The following is a 21,971-nucleotide window of genomic DNA, read 5'->3' as shown; positions in this document are numbered from 1 at the left end:
CAGTGTGTTACACAATTTAGACTTAAACTTTAAAAAGAAAATGCAAGAATGCTTTCCTCAAATTGCAGTCACTGTTTCTTTAGGCAAATACTCTAATGTAGCAACAATAAGGACTATAAAACGAACCACAACCAATGTGAGTTTTAACTTTTTATTAAAAAACATAAACAATTCACACTCATAGCTCATCCAGAGCTTCATCCGTTTCTTTATAACCGCTATATTGCCCGTGAGGAGCTGGATATCTACTTCTGATGTCCTGAACAACACTGGCAGGCAAAACAAGTCTTTCGCCTTGCAAAACCCATTCCACGAAATGATGTAAGTCGATATTGTCTAAAAACAGTAAGCACAACGTTAGCAATGCAAGCTATTTTCACATACAATAGGCTAACATAGGTGTAAATATAACAATCATAGCTCAGCTGACGGACCTGAAAAACAAAATACTTACTTTATACTCATGTCTCTGTTTCTCCATGCGGGCTTTGGCTGGCGTTTCCAATTCACCTTCGGAATCCTGAAATAAGTTTCCAGGACTCCCCTGTCCATGTGTGGATCAATGCTTCGGTGCTGTGTTACACATACTGGCGGTGCCGTTTCCACAGCAGATTCAGCCATTTCAAGAAGAAAATGGCATTGCTGAAATTCGCGACAGAAAATATGATTCTCTTTCGGTGTCCATAGGCGCACAGCGAGAGCACGTACACCACCAGACCGCTCCAGCTGGAGTCTGATTGGGCTCTTTCTCCTGACCGCCAGACAAGTCTTGCACCACCTCGGCTACAGCAGCTGCTAGGCAGCCTCTTGTTCCTCAATCATCCGTAAATGTTTCTCATTGTATTGCGGCTCATACATGTAACCACGACAATCAGATTCGAGCAACAGGTCATCAAAATCCCCTTCTGCCATCTCGTTTTCAAAACTACACTCTGCCTTCGTGGTTTGTTTACTCGGCTTTCTCCACAAAGCAAGATCCAGGCTAGCTTAGCTTAGCGAAGATTAAAGATGGCTGACTCTCGTTTTGTTTCTGGCTTTTCCGAATGGACTTGCAGTCCAACCCCTATGGGCGGGGAGAAAACATGCGGAATTAGCTCGTAATACTGGCTGTAGTCTTTGCCTCTGGCCAAAAACTCTCAAGATTTCTGACGCGTTTATGAAAGGACTTCACTGAGGGAGAGAGAACAGAACGCGCATCAGGTTTATTTTCCTAATTTAGCAAAAAGCACAACATTCTGTTTTTATTGGGAGTGGATAGAAAAAAACTAGACACTTCAACATTTTAAATGATGTATAAATCATAAATGTATGTCAAAAGTCAGCAGAGTAATCTAAGTCTCTTTGCGTGGTGATTGAAAAGTAAAGAGTTTGGGGCGCCCCCGCCGCGGCCGACCCCAGAGAGTTAAGGCAGACTTAAAACGTGGAGTCGGGATGGTCACCCTAATGTTTCACATGGATTTTGTGCTGAAAAACACAACAAAATGTATGGTTCAGCTCCTTAAAACGAGAGATAACATGCATATAAACAGTCACCACGAGAAATTTCGCAAACTAGATTGAAGCAGTTATCCGGAAATTATAAATGTGACGCCTAAACAATGACGCACATGCCGTGGCAAGATTAAGTTTGTTCAACTCTTTAAAATGAGAGATTTACAACATTCACAAGGAGAAATGTCAGCAAACTGGACTAAAGCAGATATCAGGTAAGTTAACTTGTCATTACTGCGCTGAAACAGAGATCATTTAGCAGCATAAAAAATATTGCGTCACATGCTCATTTGAGCTTATAATAAACAAAAATGCCTGTGCGTCATCCCAACAAGATATATTGTTCAGCTCCTCAAAACGGGGGGTTTAAATGCATATTAAAAATCACGATGATAAATGTCTGAAAACTGGATTAAACCAGAGATCAGGAAGCTCGTCTAATATCCACTCTGAAGCTGAAATCATTTACCAGCATAGAACTGCGCGTTCACGTGCTCCTTTATAGTCTTATCATAAACAAAAATGCACGCGAGTGGTTTTTGAAGAGAGAAATAATAAATAATATGCAAACTTCAGACGCTGCGTAGAAGAGAGGGCAGGACTTTAAACAGGTCACGTGTTTTTCCGGGACCTTGCAGATGCCGGCAAATCATGGCAGTGTGAATAAACAAAAAAATTAAGCGATCCCGGAAAATTCCAGGATGCATTTTCCGTGTATTTTCCGGAATGTCTGTGTGAAAAGGGTTCTTGAAAGACTCAAGACTCTTGAGTGCTCACCTTTTAAGGTAACATGCTTATAAGGTCGCAGCCCTTGAATTGGGACACAGCTCCAGTGCTCATTGCTGCATCCTCTTATACTGGCACTTCCTGTTATGTGAGAGACCATATAAAAAAGACATACTGACAAATAAAAAGATATATTTTTGCTAAGACTACATGTAAAACCTCTTTAAACTGAAATATATATATAAATATTGAGCAGTTAAAACGTAAAATGTGTCTTGTGTGGCATTGTCACACCACAATGTGTTAAATTAGATTAGCTAGTGAGTTGATATGTATGGTGAGTCATGGTTGATTTTCACCTGCAATTGGCAGTTGTTAATTTTAAACTCTGAATATTATGGTGGCCCTGAAGTGCAAACCACAACAACAAATTACTAAACAACAACAACAAATTAAAAAACACCACAACAAATAAAAAACACTGCAACAAATTAAAAAACAACAACAAATTAAAAAAACTTTACAGAAAATTAAAAACCACTACAGCAAATAAAAAAACACTACAACAAAATAAAAAACACAATAGCAAGTTAAAAAAACACTACAGCAAATTAAAACACTGCAACAAATTAAAAAACAACAACAAATTTAAAAAACTTTACAGAAAATTAAAAACCACTACAGCAAATAAAAAAACACTACAACAAAATAAAAAACACAATAGCAAGTTAAAAAAACACTACAGCAAATTAAAAAACACAACTACAAATTAAAAAACACTACAACAAATTAAAAACACACCTACAAATTAAAAAACACTACAACAAAATAAAAAAACATAACAAAATAAAAAACACAACAGCAAGTTAAAAAAAACACTACAACAAATTAAAACACACTACAACAAAATAAAAAACCATAACAAAATAAAAAACACTACAGCAAGTTAAAAAAAAAACACTACAACAAATTAAAAAACACTACAACAAAATAAAAAACACAACTACAAATAAAAAACACAACTACATTAACCTACCGGAAGAGGTAGGTACCAGTGGGCATAGACATTATATACGTAGACACCTCATGACGTGCTGGAACGCATTATTGGATGGGTCTCCTCACTGTACTAGCACTAGGGGTGTCCTTGACTAAGGATTTACATATTCGAATCAGAATTGTCGAATCTTTCCATAGTCGACCGATAGTCGAATCATCTATGTGTGTGTGCATGGGTTGGGAGGGGGCCAGACCAGGTACAAATTGGTAACTTTTATTTTCTTTCACAAGCAGCACACATAAACAACTTTCTGATAAAGTGACCAAAACTGTCTTTCAAGTAATAAACAAAGACAAAACTGACGATGCATTTATATATATATATATATATATATATATTATAAGGTCAAATGTAAGGCAACATTTGTTTAATTATTCCTCATAACATTTTAAAGCCACGATCTACAGAACGTCACACAAAAATACATTTTGATAACTTAACCTAAAAAAAAATAACAAAGGTGATCCTGCCTTGGAAACTCCGGCTACAATTAAGTGTTTTTATTTAATTTGGAGATAGCGCGTCAAAGCAGTCATGACCACAAAAAAACCCGACAAATGAGAAATGACAAATAATTTGTGATTGTGACTGTAAATGATAAAAACTAATCTTTATATACAATTCATTAAATGTTAATTTATAACAAGAAAAACACTGAAATTAATGATTTTATAGACACTACGCGTTATTATTTAGCACAGAAATACCTGCTTGCTTGCTTTGACTTTGATCATCTCTGTATTAACTTTAGATACAAAAAGACCGGATGATATTATTTATTTCAGGAATCTCTTTGCTATCATTTGAAAGTGAACACCGACCGACCATATTATTAAATCACAAGAAAGACATTGGTGTCAGGCAGAAATAGGTTCGGTGCAGATACTAGTTTCCGTTTCATCACCGAAATAAAAAAAAAAACGGCTTACCTGTTTTGACAAGATAACCACTATGTTTTAAATACATTTTAAAAACTTATACTCGTCGAAAAACATCCGGTTTTTAATGTTTAGTTTGATGAACTCCTAAATATGAGACGCAGAGCACCTAGCCCGTTCGGCTAAATTACATGCGCAAGCATGGCCAGCACGCAATAGCGCAACATCGATACAACGAAAAGCTATCCAAAATGTACATACTTAAATTAGATCAGAATTTACTTTTATAATAAATATTTTTTTTTAAATAAAATAAGGTCAGAAGTTACAAAGTGCAGAACAAATATGCAAAATGCCTCAAGTGCACGGAAACAAAACGCAAGCCAAATAGTTAAATCAGATAACCCAAAGTGATTTATAAATAAAATAAAATATCGAAATTATTAAAAGAACGAAAGGCATAATATAATTTGCCAGCTTTGTCTTTTAAATGTAGAAACAAAGAGGCAATGGTTTATTAAAAACCTCTTATGGACGTGTAGCCCGGTCACAGGGGTTGTTGGATTTATTAACGCATTTTAAAAATATTTATTGAAAGCTGCTACTTCACATATTATTTGCAGCATTATCATAATATGCTGTATATTAATATATTGTGAGAAAGCTGTTATATGTGAAATCAGATCATGTGTGCACCCATATACGGCCAAAATTGAATGATCCTGATTTCATAACACATCTGCGACGATTCGACTGTGAGATTGGTAGTCGAATCAGGCTTCTCCTATCGATGCATCGAATCTTTGACTATTCGGGGTCACCCCTAACTAGCACCAGAGTCATTCTGAGTTAACGGAAGAAAGCAACTATGCCCGTATTTTGTGCAGCTTACGCATGGGCGTCGGAAGCAAATGAAAAGTGGGTGGGTCCCCACATAACCCCCCCCCCCCCCCCCCCCGAAAAATACATTTACTGCAATAGATGACATTTTCATGTTTCCTTTTAATTAGCCTGAACATTTGCGTTTATTAAAGACAGTAGCCTATTACGGTCGAAATTCTGGTAATAGCCCTTTAAATATTTTGCAAATAATGACAGATGTTATGTTTCATTTATCTTTCTCTGTGTCATTTTTTTTCTCTACTCTGCTGACAGTAGGCTACAATGTTTATTTTTTATTTTGAGGAAATAAAAGGTAAGAAAAACGAATGAAGGTAAACTGATACAACTTTTGTATACCTTTTTTATTTGTTATACCCAATTTCTCTTTCTCTCTCTTAGAGAAATATAAATGTGAGATTCTGGAAATGAGATCACTTTATTTTATGGTATCCGTCAGGAAACAATGCTGTCATAAGAGTTTGAGCATGTGTACTTCTAAAACACAATCGATTAAACAGAGGTATGACTTTATGAATTCTGCAAATGTACCTCGCAAATAATAACAATACGTGAGGACGTTCATGTCGCAAATGAAAAGTAATTGCAGGCTTCTGTAAAAAAAAAACTTGAAAATTATCCAGCGATCGTGGGACCATAATAAAAATAAACTATTTTACAGCAGTAATAATATTTTAACGAGTAGCCTACACTTTTAACGTTTGAAAGGAACCACATTTAGTGCTGTGTTAATTATCATTAAAAGCAAAACGGGATCTCTGTGCCTCCGCGACAGACGCAATTCTTCTGGCATCTCTCCTCATCATCTCCTCTTTTTTTCTTCTGTGTCTTGAACTTGGGGCTCGAGTCCGACCTAAGGTTTGAGCTGCCTTTAAAAACACCAAGCTCAGTTCGTTTACCGTTAATTACTAAGACTAAATGGGCAGGCAAACTCGTGAAACAATGAAAGTAAAATAATCCGCTATAATATGGTTTTACACGTCTATAGAAAATATACTATAAATAAAGCAGTTATTAATTTTCCTAATGCATGGTTGTTTGACATTTACTTCTGTTTAAAACATTTGGCAAAGGAGGTTTTTCAGCACTATGTTCGAACAGCAACTCAGCGTCCACTCACCCCCGCGAATTATGTTTAAAAGCTGAAACGGGTCCGCGGTGTAAAAAGCAAAGGTTGGGGATCCCTGCTCTAGTGGAATGGATTTGGACTAACAGCGCTTTGATAAGTGAACAGACAAATGCGCTAAATTAGAGAAAAAGTGGGTGGGTCCATTATCATTGGTCTTAAAAGTGGGTGGGTCCTGTCCCACCCACGTATAATGGTTCCGACGCCCATGAGCTTACGGGCATAGTTTTATTCCTTGCAGATGCCGGCAAATCATGGCAGTGTGAATGAACAAGAAAATTCAAGCGATCCCGGAAAATTCCAGGATGCATTTTCCGTGTATTTTCCGGAATGTCTGTGTGAAAAGGGATCTTGAAAGATTCAAGACTCTTGAGTGCTCACCTTTTAAGGTAACATGCTTATAAGGTCGCAGCCCTTGAATTGGGACACAGCTCCAGTGCTCATTGCTGCATCCTCTTATACTGGCACTTCCTGTTATGTGAGAGACCATATAAAAAAGACATACTGACAAATAAAAAGATATATATTTGCTAAGACTACATGTAAAACCTCTTTAAACTGAAATCTATACAAATAAAATCACTATATATATATTTTTTACGTTTATATATATATATCAGGGCTGCCAACTTTTCAAAAAACCTTGGAGTGAGATTTGGTGGTGCCAACCAAAATTGCAGCGTAAAGCTTTTTATATATGCGCGTGCGTGCACCCACACACACACACACACACACACACACACACACACACACGCACACACACACACACACACACACACACTCACACGCGCACACACACACGATTCTCAGTGTGGGGACCAGGGTCCCAAAGTTAAATTGGCATTGGCCTACAAAAGGGATCTACTAGGACCACTGAAATTCTAAAGGAGAACCACTGATTTACATAAATTATAATCCTTACCAAACTACATAAATAGAAATAACCATTTTTGGACACCAGGGGGGACTGGTGGCCAAAGACCAAACCTCTTAAGATTAGGCAGTGAGAGAAAATCATTCTTTAATCAAGGCCTTTCCCTACCACAAGGTCCAGCAGAAAATTGACTGAAAAATACAAACAGCAAGTCAAAAGATACAGCATGGCTCATTTTGTGCATGTTTACTTAAAATTACATGACCTTTATTCTAAACATATTTAAACATTCCCAAACTACATGCAGCCAATAACAACTTAAATATAATGTAACCACTGTGTGAACATTGTGTTTAAGATGCGTGTGCCTTGTTGTACTGAACTGTGGCCTTCTTAGAGGCCTTGATGATTGCTGGGGGGGGCTCCCACTTGAAGCAGGGCTCCAGGCCAGCCATTTTTATTGTCATTATTGATGACAGGGTGCCATCAAGGGCAAGGCTGTTCCTGGTCTTGGTCTTGTTGAGTCCCACCACAGAAAAAACTCTCTCCGCATCAGCATTTGAATGGGGTAGGACCAGGACAATCTTTGCAATTGTAGCAAGCCTGGGGAACAGGCTTACACCTGTCACCTATGAAGAATGAGCCAAGAACACAGTGGAAATAAGCTCTCAAGTAGTGTTTTTGTTGTTGTTGTTGATTTCTTTATTTGCCTTTGATTGATAAGTTTATGTTGATACATAATTAATTATGTCTATTAAGACAAAATGCATGCATCTATATGTGCTTTGTATATACACGGATCTGGCCATGGTTACAAAATAATTTCTGCAGCACTCAAGGTTCCAAAGAGCACAGTAGCCTCCATAATCCTTAAAGTAGGACTTACAGTCCCTTTAAATGGAAGAAGTGTGTTTCATGTGTTTTTTAGCAAACACTATGTGGGCTTTCATATGTCTTGCACTGAGGAGAGGCTTCCGTCGGGCCACTCTGCCATAGAGCCCCGACTGGTGGAGGGCTGCAGTGATAGTTGAAAAATAATTCTTACCTTATGTTTTCTGGTAGCCATTTCAGCCCAGAAGCTCTCCATCTCAATTTCCCCTTGGACCTGCAGGGGTGGTATTGGCATAGTCTGGTATTCCAGGAACTCATCACTGAGGAAGTTATACTCCTGAGGCCCATGGTAGGGGAGCAGGTTGGGAAACCTAATTTAAGAAAGCAGTTTTTTAGATAGATAGATAGATATGTAAGGAATAATTGACGACGGGCCATTGAATTATAAGAAAATAATGCACACCAAGGTGGTAATGCGGCACGACGTGCAGCTTAGTGCCGTTACACCGCAGGTGTGCATTATTTTCAAATAATTCAAAGGACCGGAGTCAATTATTCCTCTTATACCACGGTTACCACAAACATTGCTCTGGTGCCTGTTTTTAAGACATTTGACAAGTAAGGTGTGCGGTTTACGGAAAAATAATCAACACCCATAGAACATTTCTCAGCCAATCAGAATGCAGCATTCAACAGGCCCGTGGTATAAGCCTTTGTATAGAATTCAGGTATTTAATCTCAGATAACAAGAAAAAATAATCTAACCTCTCCACAAAGTAAAGGGCATCTTCTACACTGCATTCCAACCTCTGCCGAAAATCAACGAACTTGGCGTGCTTGAGGAGTGGCTCTTGTAGGGGCAGCTTTTTGAATGCATATTCCACAGCATAGGTCAGAAACGCCAAGGCAGCTTCATGGAATTGCTCCATTTGCTCTGGCGTGATGTCTCCATCATCCAGTAGCTTGTTGAGCTTAACCCTAGTGGTGAATCCAATATTCAGCTTTCTTCCTGTCACAGATACAACAAATCATGTTAACAGAAATACTGTGTTATGCTGATCATACAATAGCAGCTTGACACTAGTAATGAAGTCTAATGTTTTGGGCTAACCAGAAGCTCAGTGTTAATGGAAGATATGGGTCTGTGGATGGATCCTTTACAGCTGAGCTTCTGGTTAGCCCAAAAAACTAGGACAACCTTACCAGGCCCAGGCTAGGTACAAGGCTAAGCATGACATGGGGTTCCACTGTACTCTGATCTCTGATCTATTAAAAAATAATGATAGTTAATAATGAAACACTGACCTGGCAAATGGTTTGCCTTTTCTTTAAAAAGCAAGAGCTGTTTGTCTTCCTGCAGTGCTGTAGGCATCATGAACTTGGCACACAGCTTGCGAATGAAGTTCATCATCTACAGTACAACACAGACATTTACAGGTGTAAAACAGTAGGTGAAACTTGCACAAGCTCCCAGAAACAGAAAAAAAACACAGCAGAAGCATATCCCATCCTCCCATTGTACCTCATCATGTAGCAAAAATATTGAGGACTGTTCTCTCTGGAGCAGGAGGTTGAATGAGGTGAATACAGGTATGGTGGCCTGAAAGAACAGAAGGGACACCTCCGTCATGGGGTCAGAGAATGCCTTCTGAAGTCTTCTGAACCTCGCCTGATTATCATCTTGAATAAAAAATAAATAAAAAACAAGGTATCAATATCACAAGTGTACAGTTAACAATTATGGTATTTCTAGTAGCTGTATGATGAAAATAGTATGAGGGACCATACTAGCAGATTTGAAGTAGCTGGCCAGAGGTTCATATAGCCTCAGAATCCGGGATGCACAGCATTCAAGGCTTAACCAACGAACGGAGACATGCAGCAGGATCTCCATATACTCTGCTTCATGAAGCTCACAAAATTCTGTCACACACATTTTATTATAAATCATATGTATCATATGTAACATTTCAATATTATATTTGGTAATGTCAAAGGTACATACCTGTCAAGTACCCCTTCCGGTTTGTGCTACCCTTGAACCAGTAGCCAACATCAACTACAAAGTCTTCCAGATCAAATTTGGACACCTGCAATATGAATAAGACCATAAACATTCAGTTAATGCATTTAATCAGTAAACAAAAATAAAGTTGTATGTAAAGTACAATTAGGCCTATACTCACGTCCAAAAATCCCATCCCAGCTCTTTTAGCGGTGTTGTGGACTATGTGACATGGGCAACCATGAACATAAATACTGCAGTGTTCATTCAGGATTCTGGAGGCGATGGAATTCTTTGAACCTATGTTCACAGCAGCATTGTCCACAGAGAGGCCAACACAGTTTTGCCATGGGATAGCCTTTTCTGCTAAGGTGGCATTTATCTTGCTGAAGATGATGTCTGCTGTACCACACCTTGTCCCGCTAGTAGTACACATCCCCAGGAAGCGGTGGACAACCTTATCTTTTATAAACAACCGGACAGTCAGGGGGTTCATCTTCTCTACTCCTGCAATGACAGCATGCATGCATATAAGGCCTCCCATCTTCTTATACACGTTTAAAAAACTATATCATGCCTGATTATTGTGGAGAAAGATAAAAACATCATGTTCAATAGTTTGGGAAATACCTGTGTCATTGGATCCATCTGTGATGAGGGTGTATGGCCCTTCCCTCATATATACCACCAACTCATTCATGAAATGTGGTGCTAGCGCTTCATTAACTATACATGAAGTCTTGGTTCTGGCACACTTGTACTCCTGAGCTGTTTTGGAATCCTTGAAACACTCCCTCAGAAGAGGCCCCAGGTGGTCAGTCAACGCAAGTGACACATTGTGCTGAACCAATGTTGCTGTCATTTTAACTTCAGCCCTTCTTGTCTGTAAGAAAAAGTGAGTTTAAAAAGACACCAGGGCCCGTATTCACAAAGCATTTTATCTTACCATTTTATCTCTTAAAAGTTAGTAACAAAGCCTTTGAGACCTACTCTTAATAAGGAAAAATTACAGCTTCTAAGTATATTACACAGAACTCTTGGCAGGACCATGACACAAAGCATACCTTAGCCTCTTGGTCTGACATTCCCCCAACAGAGCAGTAGCAGTTTTAACATAAAGTGGCATGGCATCTTACGCACAGAAGCCACTGGCACGTGCCACTATGTTTAGTGGCACTTCCGGTTTCCATTGGCTCGTACCAGTGGCTCGTCGAGTGGCACTTCCGGTGTCCAGTGGCTCATGCCACTTTTTAGTGGCTCGTCGAGTGGCACTTCCGATGGCCAGTGGCTCATACCACTCCGTTTGGTTGCTCGTACACTGACACATGTCAGTAAAACTTAGGTTTGATTGAGGCATGTGGCACTGATAGTCACCGATCGATCATTACAGATTCGAGCGTAACTTATGCGTGCTGCTGCTATGTTCATTTAATTGTGACACAATGATTTTGTGTGTCCTTTCTGACTCTGATGTTTCAGGTAACCGAATGCGTAAATTGAGTCGAGAGCTAAATATATCATATTGACGCTCATTCATAAAGGAATTGTATGATCACAATATTTAAAATGGAAATGCATAATATGCAAAGTGTTTTCATTTAATAAAGCACAGCATTTGTCTGAGCCATGGTCGTGTGAACATTGTGCCTTTTCTTAATATTTAATCAGTTTTTGTAAATCTTTTTTTTAAAGTAGTATGCCTAATTTAATTGAGTCTACTAGATACCCTTTAAATGAAAGACGAGATCGAAGAAAAAAACTGACTCCTCCTTAAAGCATACTGTCGGCAACATTTAGATCCAATGAAATGCATAAAATAAAGGAAAAAACAGTGTTTGATTTAATCGTTTGTAAATTGTATTGCTAAGTGCTTTGTAAATCTGTTTTGCTTTGAAATAATCCAACAATTTATTTAAAATAATGACCATCTCATAAATGTTGTGAAATAATAATTTGTTCAAACCCTTATTTCTTATACAACAATCTATATAGACTATATAAAATGTAATTTTGAAGGGCACGTGACGTATCTGCACTGTCAACATCGTGTAAATATCAAGTTGTAAAAAAATAAAATAAATATCAAGTTGTAAAATATGTAATAGGACATTGTTTTTAAACATAAACATGGTTAGACTGACACCTACTGTTTTGGCGTGCATGTGTGTAAATGCGGTGCTTTGCAGAAAAAAAATATTATAATATTCTGCGAGATTCTTATAAATGACACTTTTTATTAAATACAACACATTGGCACTGTTTACAAATAAAAACATGGCACTCACAGACTACATTTTCACAAATAATACAATTAGAAAATGTATATTTAAAACTATTATACAATATACAATATAGCTCAGACAAATGTTGTGCTTTATTAAATATATAAAATATTTGCCTTCCCATTTTAAATATTTACATTTTTAATACTTAATTTTTGAATTATGATCATACGATCATCAAAATGTCCTTTTTAGCTCTCGATGCATTTCAAACATTCGGTTACCGGAAACACCAGACAGTCAAAAAGGACACACAAAATCATTGTGTCACAAATGAATGAACATAGCAGCAGCACGCGTAAGTTACTTTCGGTTCTGTAATGATCGATCGGTGAATATCAGTGCCACATGCCTCAATCCAACAGACCTAAGTTTTACTGACATGTGTCAGTAGACAAGCCACAAACGGAATGGTATGAGCCACTGGACATCGGAAGTGCCACTCGACGAGCCACCACTAAACAGTGACATGAGCCACTGGACACCGGAAGTGCCACTCGACGAGCCACTAAACGGAGTGTCATGAGCCACTGGACACCGGACGTGCCACTCGACGAGCCACTGGTACGAGCCAATTGAAACCGGAAGTGCCACAAAACATAGTGGCACGTGCCACTGGCTTCTGTGCGTAAGATGCCATGCCACTTAATGTTAAAACCCCTTCTCCAACAGAGTTAGCGGAAACTGAAAATCTGTCAATTGTAGTGGTGGATTCAATGGTCCGTACTTTTTCCTGGTGGCCCTTGCTCTTAACATGTCGCACAATATCTGAAACACCCTGGTGGCAACATGTGTTTTCCACACGACATAAAGAACACCAGTAATGTGTGCTGAGGCTTCCTTTTGTGATAAATGGCCATTTTGTGGTCCATTCATTCTTGAAGGTGCATCTATATGTTGCAGCTCCACACAAGGCTCTACTCTTCGACACCTGCTCGGGCTGCTGCTGTTGGTGGTTTTCTGCCTGTCCCTCTGTCTGTCTTTGTTCTGAATCAAAATCTATCTGTCGCTGTTCTGTCTGTCCAGTCTGTCGCTGTTCTGTCTGTCCAGTCTGTCGCTGTTCTGTCTGTCGCTGTTCTGTCTGTCCCGTCTGTCGCTGTTCTGTCTGTCCTGTCTGTCGCTGTTCTGTCTGTCCTGTCTGTTGCTGTTCTGTCTGTTGCTGTTCTGTCTGTTGCTGTTCTGTCTGTCCTGTCTGTTGCTGTTCTGTCTGTCCTGTCTGTTGTGCAGCTCTTTTTTGCTGTGGCTGATTTTTCAGTAAAAAAAACAAAATATCTTTACTCCTCTTTTCTCCTGGCCTTGCTTTATTGCGGGGCATACTTGAAACCTTCAGGAATTTAAATGATTATGTTAGTTTATTAAATCTACACTAATGTATCAATTAAAACATGCCTTTTTCTGTTACAGCATGTATTTCTCTGAAGCACAAGTTTATTTGTGCCTCAGAAAAAGGCATGCTGTAACTGAAACTTTAGTGCAGAATTATTCAAATTTAGTCTATCCTATGCAGACTTCTACTGTGTACTTGAAAACATAAGCACTAGTTAGTAGTTGCAGACATATAGGAGACACTTTCTAATGACGAGACACAGCACTCAAATAATCTCCCATAGAAATCAGTGGGGTTAATTCACGTCACTCAAAATTAATTCTGCCTGAAATAGGTGCTCGATAAGTTCCCTAAAGTGCGTTGCAATATGGTTGTCGAGTGGATGGATTTGACTTGGTAGTGGTAAACACCAATAGATAAGATAAGCTGTTCTATCTGCCAATGCAAAAATTTGACTTCTCGGTCTGACTATCACGATAGTGTATACAAAAATATATTTCTACCATTTAAACTAATGGTCGGTCCAAGAGGAATCGTCTACTAACTAGTGTTTAGTGTAAATTATGTTCACAAAGCTTTTATAAGGCTTTAATATTGTAACAACTCACACAAAACAAATAAGCAAACGTTATTTAAAGTGTAAGAGTGTAAATACTGAAGCATATACTATAAATATACTCAATAAATACTCAAGGCATACATACCGTTATACCTGAAGCCGGGAAAATCGAATGTGCCTCAGGGGCTGGCGGCTCGTGAGGTAAAATGTGAGGAAAGTTTCGAAAGAGCGCCCACAGGGGGCGCTCTTGAACCCCCTCACCGTCTGTGAAGCATAAATAGTCAAGCACGAGTGGCTCAACGGGTAGTTCTATTGATAAAACTCATCTTTCAGGCATTTGACCGACCGGGTTGACACTTCAGCGTGAGAAATTGGGAGTGTGGCGTGTGAGCGTGTGAAACCAATCAAATGCGTGTGTCTCACGGCCAATGCGTGAGAGTTGGCAGCCCTGATATATATATATATATATATATATATATATATATATATATATATATATATATATATATATATATATATATATATATATATATATATTGAGCAGTTAAAACGTACAATGTGTCTTGTGTGGCATTGTCACACCACAATGTGTTAAATTAGATTAGCTAGTGAGTTGATATGTATGGTGAGTCATGGTTGATTTTCACCTGCAATTGGCAGTTGTTAATTTTAAACTCTGAATATTATGGTGGCCCTAAAGTGCAAACCACAACAACAAATTACTAAACAACAACAACAAATTAAAAAACACCACAACAAATAAAAAACACTGCAACAAATTAAAAAACAACAACAACAATAACCGGCGCAGTATTGATTCCAGATCACATGGGATTACATTTCACAAGTAAGATTGAACAATCATTTTGGTTATTTTACGTTATTATTTATATATTATGTCAATGTTCAGCAGGAACTGGTACTCTCTCTCATGATCTCTTGCTGTTTTTTCTTCACATTTCAAGGTTTCCAAGTGATACAGGCATGAGGAGGCAATGGGAAGTTGCTATAAAACGGGAGGGTTTTTTGTGACAAGAGTCGTCAAAGGTCTAGCAAAGAGTATAGAAGAACAAGAGGGGGAACTCTGATTTGTTTTTGGCCACAGCCACTAGATGGCGCTTCAGTAGCGCGGCCGCCGTTTTGGAATGAAAATTTTCACAGCCAATTCATTCATATTAAAATCAATTTAATACCTAATTACATAAAATACCTAATTACCAGTGGTGGACAGTAACGAAGTAAATGTAATTCGTTACTGTACTTAAGTAGTTTTTCCGCGTATCTGTACTTTACTCAAGTACTTTTATTTTGGGAGACTTTTACTTTTACTTTACTACATTTTAAAGTCAAATATCTTACTTTTTACTCCACTACATTTTAAAAAATCGGTCGTTCCTTTTTATTTATCAGTGGATAAAAAACGTAACTGGGCAAACTAAAGCTGCACAAAAAAACTAAGATGCACACGTGATGCGTCAAACCACCAATCAGGGTACAGCATGCGCTTCGTTTTGAAGTTGTTTTGGTTGCCGCGCTGTTTCACGTTAGCTACGCGAGTCACGCGAGTTCAGCAGCCAGCCAATGCATCGTTTGGAGAATGAAACTGCATTCAAAAACAACGGAGGAGATAACTGACCCGTCACAACAACAATGGCCTTATTTACGCGAGTTTTTTTAAGTCCTTGAATAAAAGAACGAATCCTTTGTGTCTTCTCTGCCTGCCTTGAAACTGTGCTATTTCGTTTTAAAAGAATACTCTTTCAAATCTAAGGAAACGCGTAGAGGTAAGCCATTTTTATTCTCGTTATATTTTTAAATGAGCAATCTTAACAGTAGCTTGCAGAAAACTGTTAATTGTGTTGCTAAAATATATACGACGTTATCATGAATGAACTTTAAGCTATGCAGGCTGAAGCTATTTTTAGCCGTATAGTTAGCTGTTTCACTTAAGTTCATTGTATTTGAAGCTTAGTGCTCTGTTATTATGAAATGACAATTAATCACTATCAACACTGTTGTAAAATATAAATGACATTTTGACTAGCCATGCAGTGTATGATGCTTAAACAGGCAGGTGGATTGGAGTGCTCCCTATTAACTGAGATTGTTATTAATATTTTCAAAAGTTTTGCTTCCAAAATATATAAATACATTTAATTATGTATTACAATATACATATGACATGCTAAAGCACATGAAACGTTTCTGAAATTATATTCTGTAAGGCTTGTTTTATTTGTCAAAGAAAGGGAGACTGATTTCTAGATAACATTATGTATTTAATGTTTTGAAAACTATTGTGAACCTGTGCTTAAGTCAAGTTTTTATTACACTTAAACTGTTAAATTATTTAACAAATAAATCTTGAAATGAGACTGACTGCTCTCAAATCCTGTTATTTCATTTGATGCTAAAGGAAATTTAAGCTTATGATAATTTTAATAGACATCAGTGTCTGATTTATTAATGTCCTTCTATTAATTGATTGGTTAGCCAAGAGAGTTATTTCACATAATTTGAGTTTTGTGACAAAAATGATACGGCAATAATAAATCACAGTACTTTTGTACTTAAGTACATTTTGAGGCAGATACTTTTGTACTTTTACTCAAGTAAAAATTTTAAGCAAGTACTTCTACTTTTACTTGAGTAATATTTTACCCTGGGTATCTTTACTTTTACTCAAGTACACGATTTGTGTAATTCGTCCACCACTGCTAATTACGTAAAAATTGTGTACTTTTTAAGTCAAAGTAAAAAAAGTAGATGTTTAATGTACTTAAATATTAAATATAAACCAAAAACTTGACATTATGAAATGTAGTGGAGTAAAAATTATGATAATATGCTATGGAATATAAGTTTTCCAAAGAAAAACACTGATAAAATACAGATAAGCTACTTGAAAATGTACTTTTATGTAGAAAGTAAAATACTTAAGTAGTGTCTGCCTCTGTTAATATGCCATACTTAAAGAGCATATATAATACAAAGTATTTTAGCATGAAAGCAGTATTTTTCAATGTGTGACAGCGTCCTGTATCATAACTAAATCTCTGCCGCTTATAACATCTCAAACCATGTGAAAATCCGGTAAAAATTAGAGGAGTTATGATTATTCCTCATTAGAAATGAATGCAAGGGAGCGCACTGGAGACCCATCCAAGATGGCAGCCGCGCGATACGTCAGCTCCAATAGGCAGCTCAGTCTACGAGGTGTCTACGTATATAACGTCTATGCCCACTGGTACCTACCTCTTCCGGTAGGTTAATGTAGTTGTGTTTTTTATTTGTAGTTGTGTTTTTAATTTGTTGTTGTGTTTTTTAATTTGTTGTAGTGTTTTTTATTTTGTTATGGTTTTTTATTGTGTTGTAGTGTTTTTCAATTTGTTGTAGTGTTTTTTTAACTTGCTGTATTGTTTTTTATTTTGTTATGGTTTTTTATTTTGTTATGGTTTTTTATTTTGTTGTAGTGTTTTTTAATTTGTAGTTGTGTTTTTTAATTTGCTGTAGTGTTTTTTTAACTTGCTGTTGTGTTTTTTATTTTGTAGTGGTGTTTTTATTTTGTTGTAGTGTTTTTTTATTTGCAGTAGTGGTTTTTAATTTGCTGTAGTGTTTTTTAATTTGTTGTTGTTGTTTAGTAATTTGTTGTTGTGGTTTGCACTTCAGGGCCACCGTAGAATATATAGTAAATACAAAACATGCATTAACATATAACATCAAAGTATGTTATGGAAGCTCATAGTTAGATCACAAATATATTTCAATAAGATACATACAGTATACCTTTTTGAGATGGCACCACAAGCCGTCGCTCGGTGACAGAGCGCAGGGATCGAGAGGGTACATAAGGCTGTATAAGCAAGTGAAGGTAAGGGGTTGCTGACCTGGTTTTAAAGGCCAGGAGCCAACCCAGTCTCACCCCATTTCGTCAATATTTGACGACACTTGACCATTCGTCATATGTTGACGTGAAGGGTATACCTTTCGCGTCATTTTTTGACGAACTGGGGACTTCAATACTATTACGTCCGTTGCATTCTCTTTCCTATTTTATTACCATTTGCGCGTCGGTTTAGGGTTAGATTTACATAATGACATCCCTACCCAAACCTAACTCTAACCCCAACGCCAGGTGACAACTGTTTCTAACCCCAACGCCAGGTGACAACTGTTTAATTTCGCGTACACTGTTTAATTTCGCGTAATCTAACCCTAAACCGACGCGCAAATGGTAATAAAATAGGAAAGAGAATGCAACGGACGTAATAGTATTGAAGTCCCCAGTTCGTCAAAAAATGACGCGAAAGGTATACCCTTCACGTCAACATATGACGAATGGTCAAGTGTCGTCAAATATTGACGAAATGGGGTGAGACTGTGTTACAGGAGCAGAGCTTTAAATTTGATGCAAGCTGCTATAGGAAACCAGTGTAACTCTACAAAAAGAGGAGTGACGTGCGCCCTCTTTGGCTCATTGAAGATCACTCTTGCCGCTGAGTTCTGAATCATTTGTAGGGGTTTGGTTGTGCAGGCTGGAAGTCCAGCCAATAGCATATTGCAGTAGTCCAGCCTGGACAGGACAAGAGCTTAGACTTGGACCTGCGAAGTGTGCTCATTTAGGAAAGGTCTAATTTTCCTAATATTGAAGAGGATGAATCTACAAGGGCGAGCGGTGCTGGCAACATGGTCCGTGAAGCTAAGATGATCATCAATGACCACTCCCAGGTTTTTGTCTGTCCTGGAAGGCGTGATGGTTGAGGAACCTAGCTGAATGGAAAGGTTGTGCTGAATCTTTGGTTGACAAGCCGTTCTGTCTTTGCAAGGTTAAGCTGGAGATGGTGATCCTTCATCCAGTGTGAGATGTCCCTCAGGCATGCTGAGATGCGGGCAGAAACAGTGGGATTATCACCCCCAATTTCCACCGACTGCGGAAAGGCTGCAGATCCGCTGCGGAACGGCGGCGAGTCAATCGGATTCAATTCAAGTCTATGTGTGTATTTCTACTGACTGTATTCCGATTCCGTCACAGCTCTGGCCATCCGCAGCAATCCGGCACAAATACGCAGAGCTTCTATTTTTGACAGATGCCGGACAGCTCCGCAGGGCGGAGCCATGACTTTATCACGTGATCATACCTGAATTCGAGAGATCTCGTGTTGTGATCTGGGCTGGTAATATCCCAAAATGTCTTCTATTGAAACTACTGTTAACTTTTTTTATTTTATATGCTAAATTCTTTATCCACAAACAAAAATGGCTTAAATCCCCTCTGAACTAATAACCATTGTCTCATCTCTAGACTTATAAAAAAAATGTATGCTATTTTTTGAAATGTTATGATGATTTATTTAAAGATGTAGCTTAAATTATGCACTTTTTCTTACCCATGTATAGAATTTACGACGGTATAGCTTAACCTCATGCAAACCAATTACTGATTGTGATGTTTATTTATCTTTTATATTTTTGTATTGTTACTCGAATTGTCTGTAATTTAACAATGCTTTTCTTTCCCTGAATGTATTTGTACTCTTTATATTTATTAATAAAAAATAATAATAATAAAAAAATAATCTGGGCTGGTCCAGCTCGTTATAATTTAACGTCATAATGGGCGGAGACAGAACTAGATATCGCGTGATCATCATGTGAATTTGCGAGACCTCATGGGTCGTCGTCACTTCAGCACGCAGCCGCTCTGCAACAAATACAGATCTGGTGGGTATTGGCGGAGTGCGGAGCCGTAACGCAGCAGAGCCGATCTGCAGCCGCTCCGCAGTTGGTGGAAATCCGGCATCAGGGTGCAACGACAAGTGTAGTTGAGTGTCGTATGCATAGCAGTAGTAGGAAAAGCCATGCTTTCCAATGACAGAACCCAGGGATGTCATGTACATTGAAAAGAGCAGTGGTCCATGCACAGAGCCTTGAGGCACCCCCGTATCAAGCCATTGGGGTTCTGAGATGTCACCTCTCCAGGATACCCTGAATGACCTACCTGAGAGTTATGACTTGAACCAAAGAAGCGCTGTGTTAGAGACACCCATAGCCATGAGGGTCTACAGGAGGATGTGGTGATTGACCATGTCAAAAGCAGCAGATAGATCCAGTAAGATCAACACAGAAGATTTGGAGCCTGCTCTTGCCTGCCTAAGGGCTTCAATGACTGAGAGCAGAGCAGTCTAGGTGGAGTTAGCGGTCTCGGTGGAGTGACTGCTTTTGAAACCAGACTGATTGCTATCAGGCAATCCAGGGTGGAACCGCAGGCAGAACCAGGGAGCAGGGCGGAGCCGCAGGCAGAACCAGAGACCAGATCAAAGTTGGGACCCATTGTGGTTCCGGCGACAACAGGAACCTAGGCAAAGGGAGAGAAGAGAGAGGCTCTCTGGGCCAGGTTAGTGAGAGACAGGTTAGACATGGCAGAGAATTCAATTACATATGTCCAGTCACGTATTGCTTTTAAAACTCTCACAATAAGATACAAAGCTGTGCATGAAATAGCACCTTCCTATATTTGTGACTTAGTCAGCCTGTATGTGCCTTCTCGTCTATGGATTCTCTTACTCTTCAGCAGCCTCCCTGGAGATTAAAATCTATGGGGGAGAGAGCTTTTTTCTGTTGTGGCACACAGGTTAGGAACTGCACTTCCTGTTTCTGTTGAAGATGCTCCTACATTAGCCAGTTTCAAAAAGTTGAAAAAAAACACATCTTTTTAAAAATGCTTACATAGATTGTCATGATTAAAATTTTACAGTGTTGTACTGTAATGATTACTTTGTATGATTTTTGTACTTTTGTATTTTACTTGTTTAATTTTTGTAGCGCTTTGGGTTTTAGAAAAGCGCATTATAAATTAAATGTATTATTATTATTATTATTGAGCTTGGGAACGGCCATCTTGGGCCAGGCAGAGAGTTCAGGGAGCTCGGGAACCGCCATCTCGTCTGAGGGCTCTGGCATGGCTACAGCCATCTTGGCTGAGGGCTCTGGCATGGCGACGGCAATGTTTGTTGTGTCAGGTGACTCAGGCGGCCATCTTGTGAAGTGGCACGGTGTGGCGGCTATCTTGTAAAGTGGCTCAAGTGCGCCGGCTATCTTGTAAAGTGGCTCAAGTGCGGCGGCCATCTTGGACACAGGCGCAGATGCAGGCATTGCAGCCATCTTAGGAACAGATACAGACATGGCAGCAGTCTTGGAAACTGGTTCAGATGCTGTCATGAGTCTTGGGCTAGCCACCATTAGAGTAGTGCACACTGGCATCCGAGACCAGCCTGGCTCACTGGCCTGCGGAGCCTGGTGTATACTGCCCCCCAAAAAACTGTTTAGCCGAGTAGTCTGCCTCCACCTCGCCTACAGTGAAGGAAGACCCGACAAGCAACAGGGCATAGTCCAGAAATTATACAAGAGACCCTCAAGGACCATACTGTATAGACCAATGTTTTCACTGGTTAATTTGATCCATAGCAGTTAAAGTCAATCCGTGAAAAATCGGGAAGGTTGGTTAGGTGACAAAGTTTTAAGTTCAAAGTTTCTCTGGTGTGGTCCTTGAGGGATCGATTACCTAGACTAAGGGCGCACTCACACTATCCAAACCAAACCGCGCTCGGGCGCGTTTGACCCCCAAAGCCTGGTTTGTTTGACTAGTGTGATCGCTCTGTTCCGTGCCCGGGTTGCAGAGGTGGGCCGGAGCGCGGTTCACTTTGGCTCAGGCGCGGAAGGCTGTGGTGTGAGAGCAATCTGGCCTGAGTGCGATTCAAAAGGTGAAGACGTCAGTGGGCGACCACTCACCTATATCTGCCTCCGTAAAAACCTTTTGATGCGAGAAGCGGGGTTACGTGAATGTCCGAGCTGCACACGTGACAGATCAACTAAGCAATATGATGACATGTGAGAGGGCTGTCTGTAATCACGC

The 21,971-nt window shown here is 39.0% G+C and overlaps 2 protein-coding genes across 2 annotated transcripts in view; one reads left to right on the top strand and one right to left on the bottom strand.

Annotated features, from left to right (window-relative positions):
• Positions 1-21,971, top strand: part of nt5c1bb (5'-nucleotidase, cytosolic IB b) — an 83,754-nt gene that overhangs the window by 26,247 nt on the left and 35,536 nt on the right. The window lies entirely within an intron of this gene.
• Positions 6,811-10,983, bottom strand: LOC135745462 (uncharacterized). The gene is made up of 9 exons (XM_065263769.1): positions 10,522-10,983; positions 10,073-10,398; positions 9,892-9,976; positions 9,675-9,809; positions 9,409-9,566; positions 9,192-9,297; positions 8,652-8,895; positions 8,101-8,257; positions 6,811-7,684 (listed from the first exon to the last, which is right to left on the bottom strand). The coding sequence occupies exons 1-9, from the start codon at positions 10,751-10,753 to the stop codon at positions 7,409-7,411; spliced, it is 1,719 nt and encodes a 572-aa protein (XP_065119841.1). The 5' UTR covers positions 10,754-10,983; the 3' UTR covers positions 6,811-7,408.

Source organism: Paramisgurnus dabryanus, chromosome 12 (assembly GCF_030506205.2).
Source record: "Paramisgurnus dabryanus chromosome 12, PD_genome_1.1, whole genome shotgun sequence".
Classification (NCBI taxonomy): Eukaryota; Metazoa; Chordata; class Actinopteri; order Cypriniformes; family Cobitidae; genus Paramisgurnus; species Paramisgurnus dabryanus.
The sequence above is the reverse complement of the archived record's forward strand: the minus strand, read 5'-3'. Positions and strand labels throughout refer to the sequence as shown.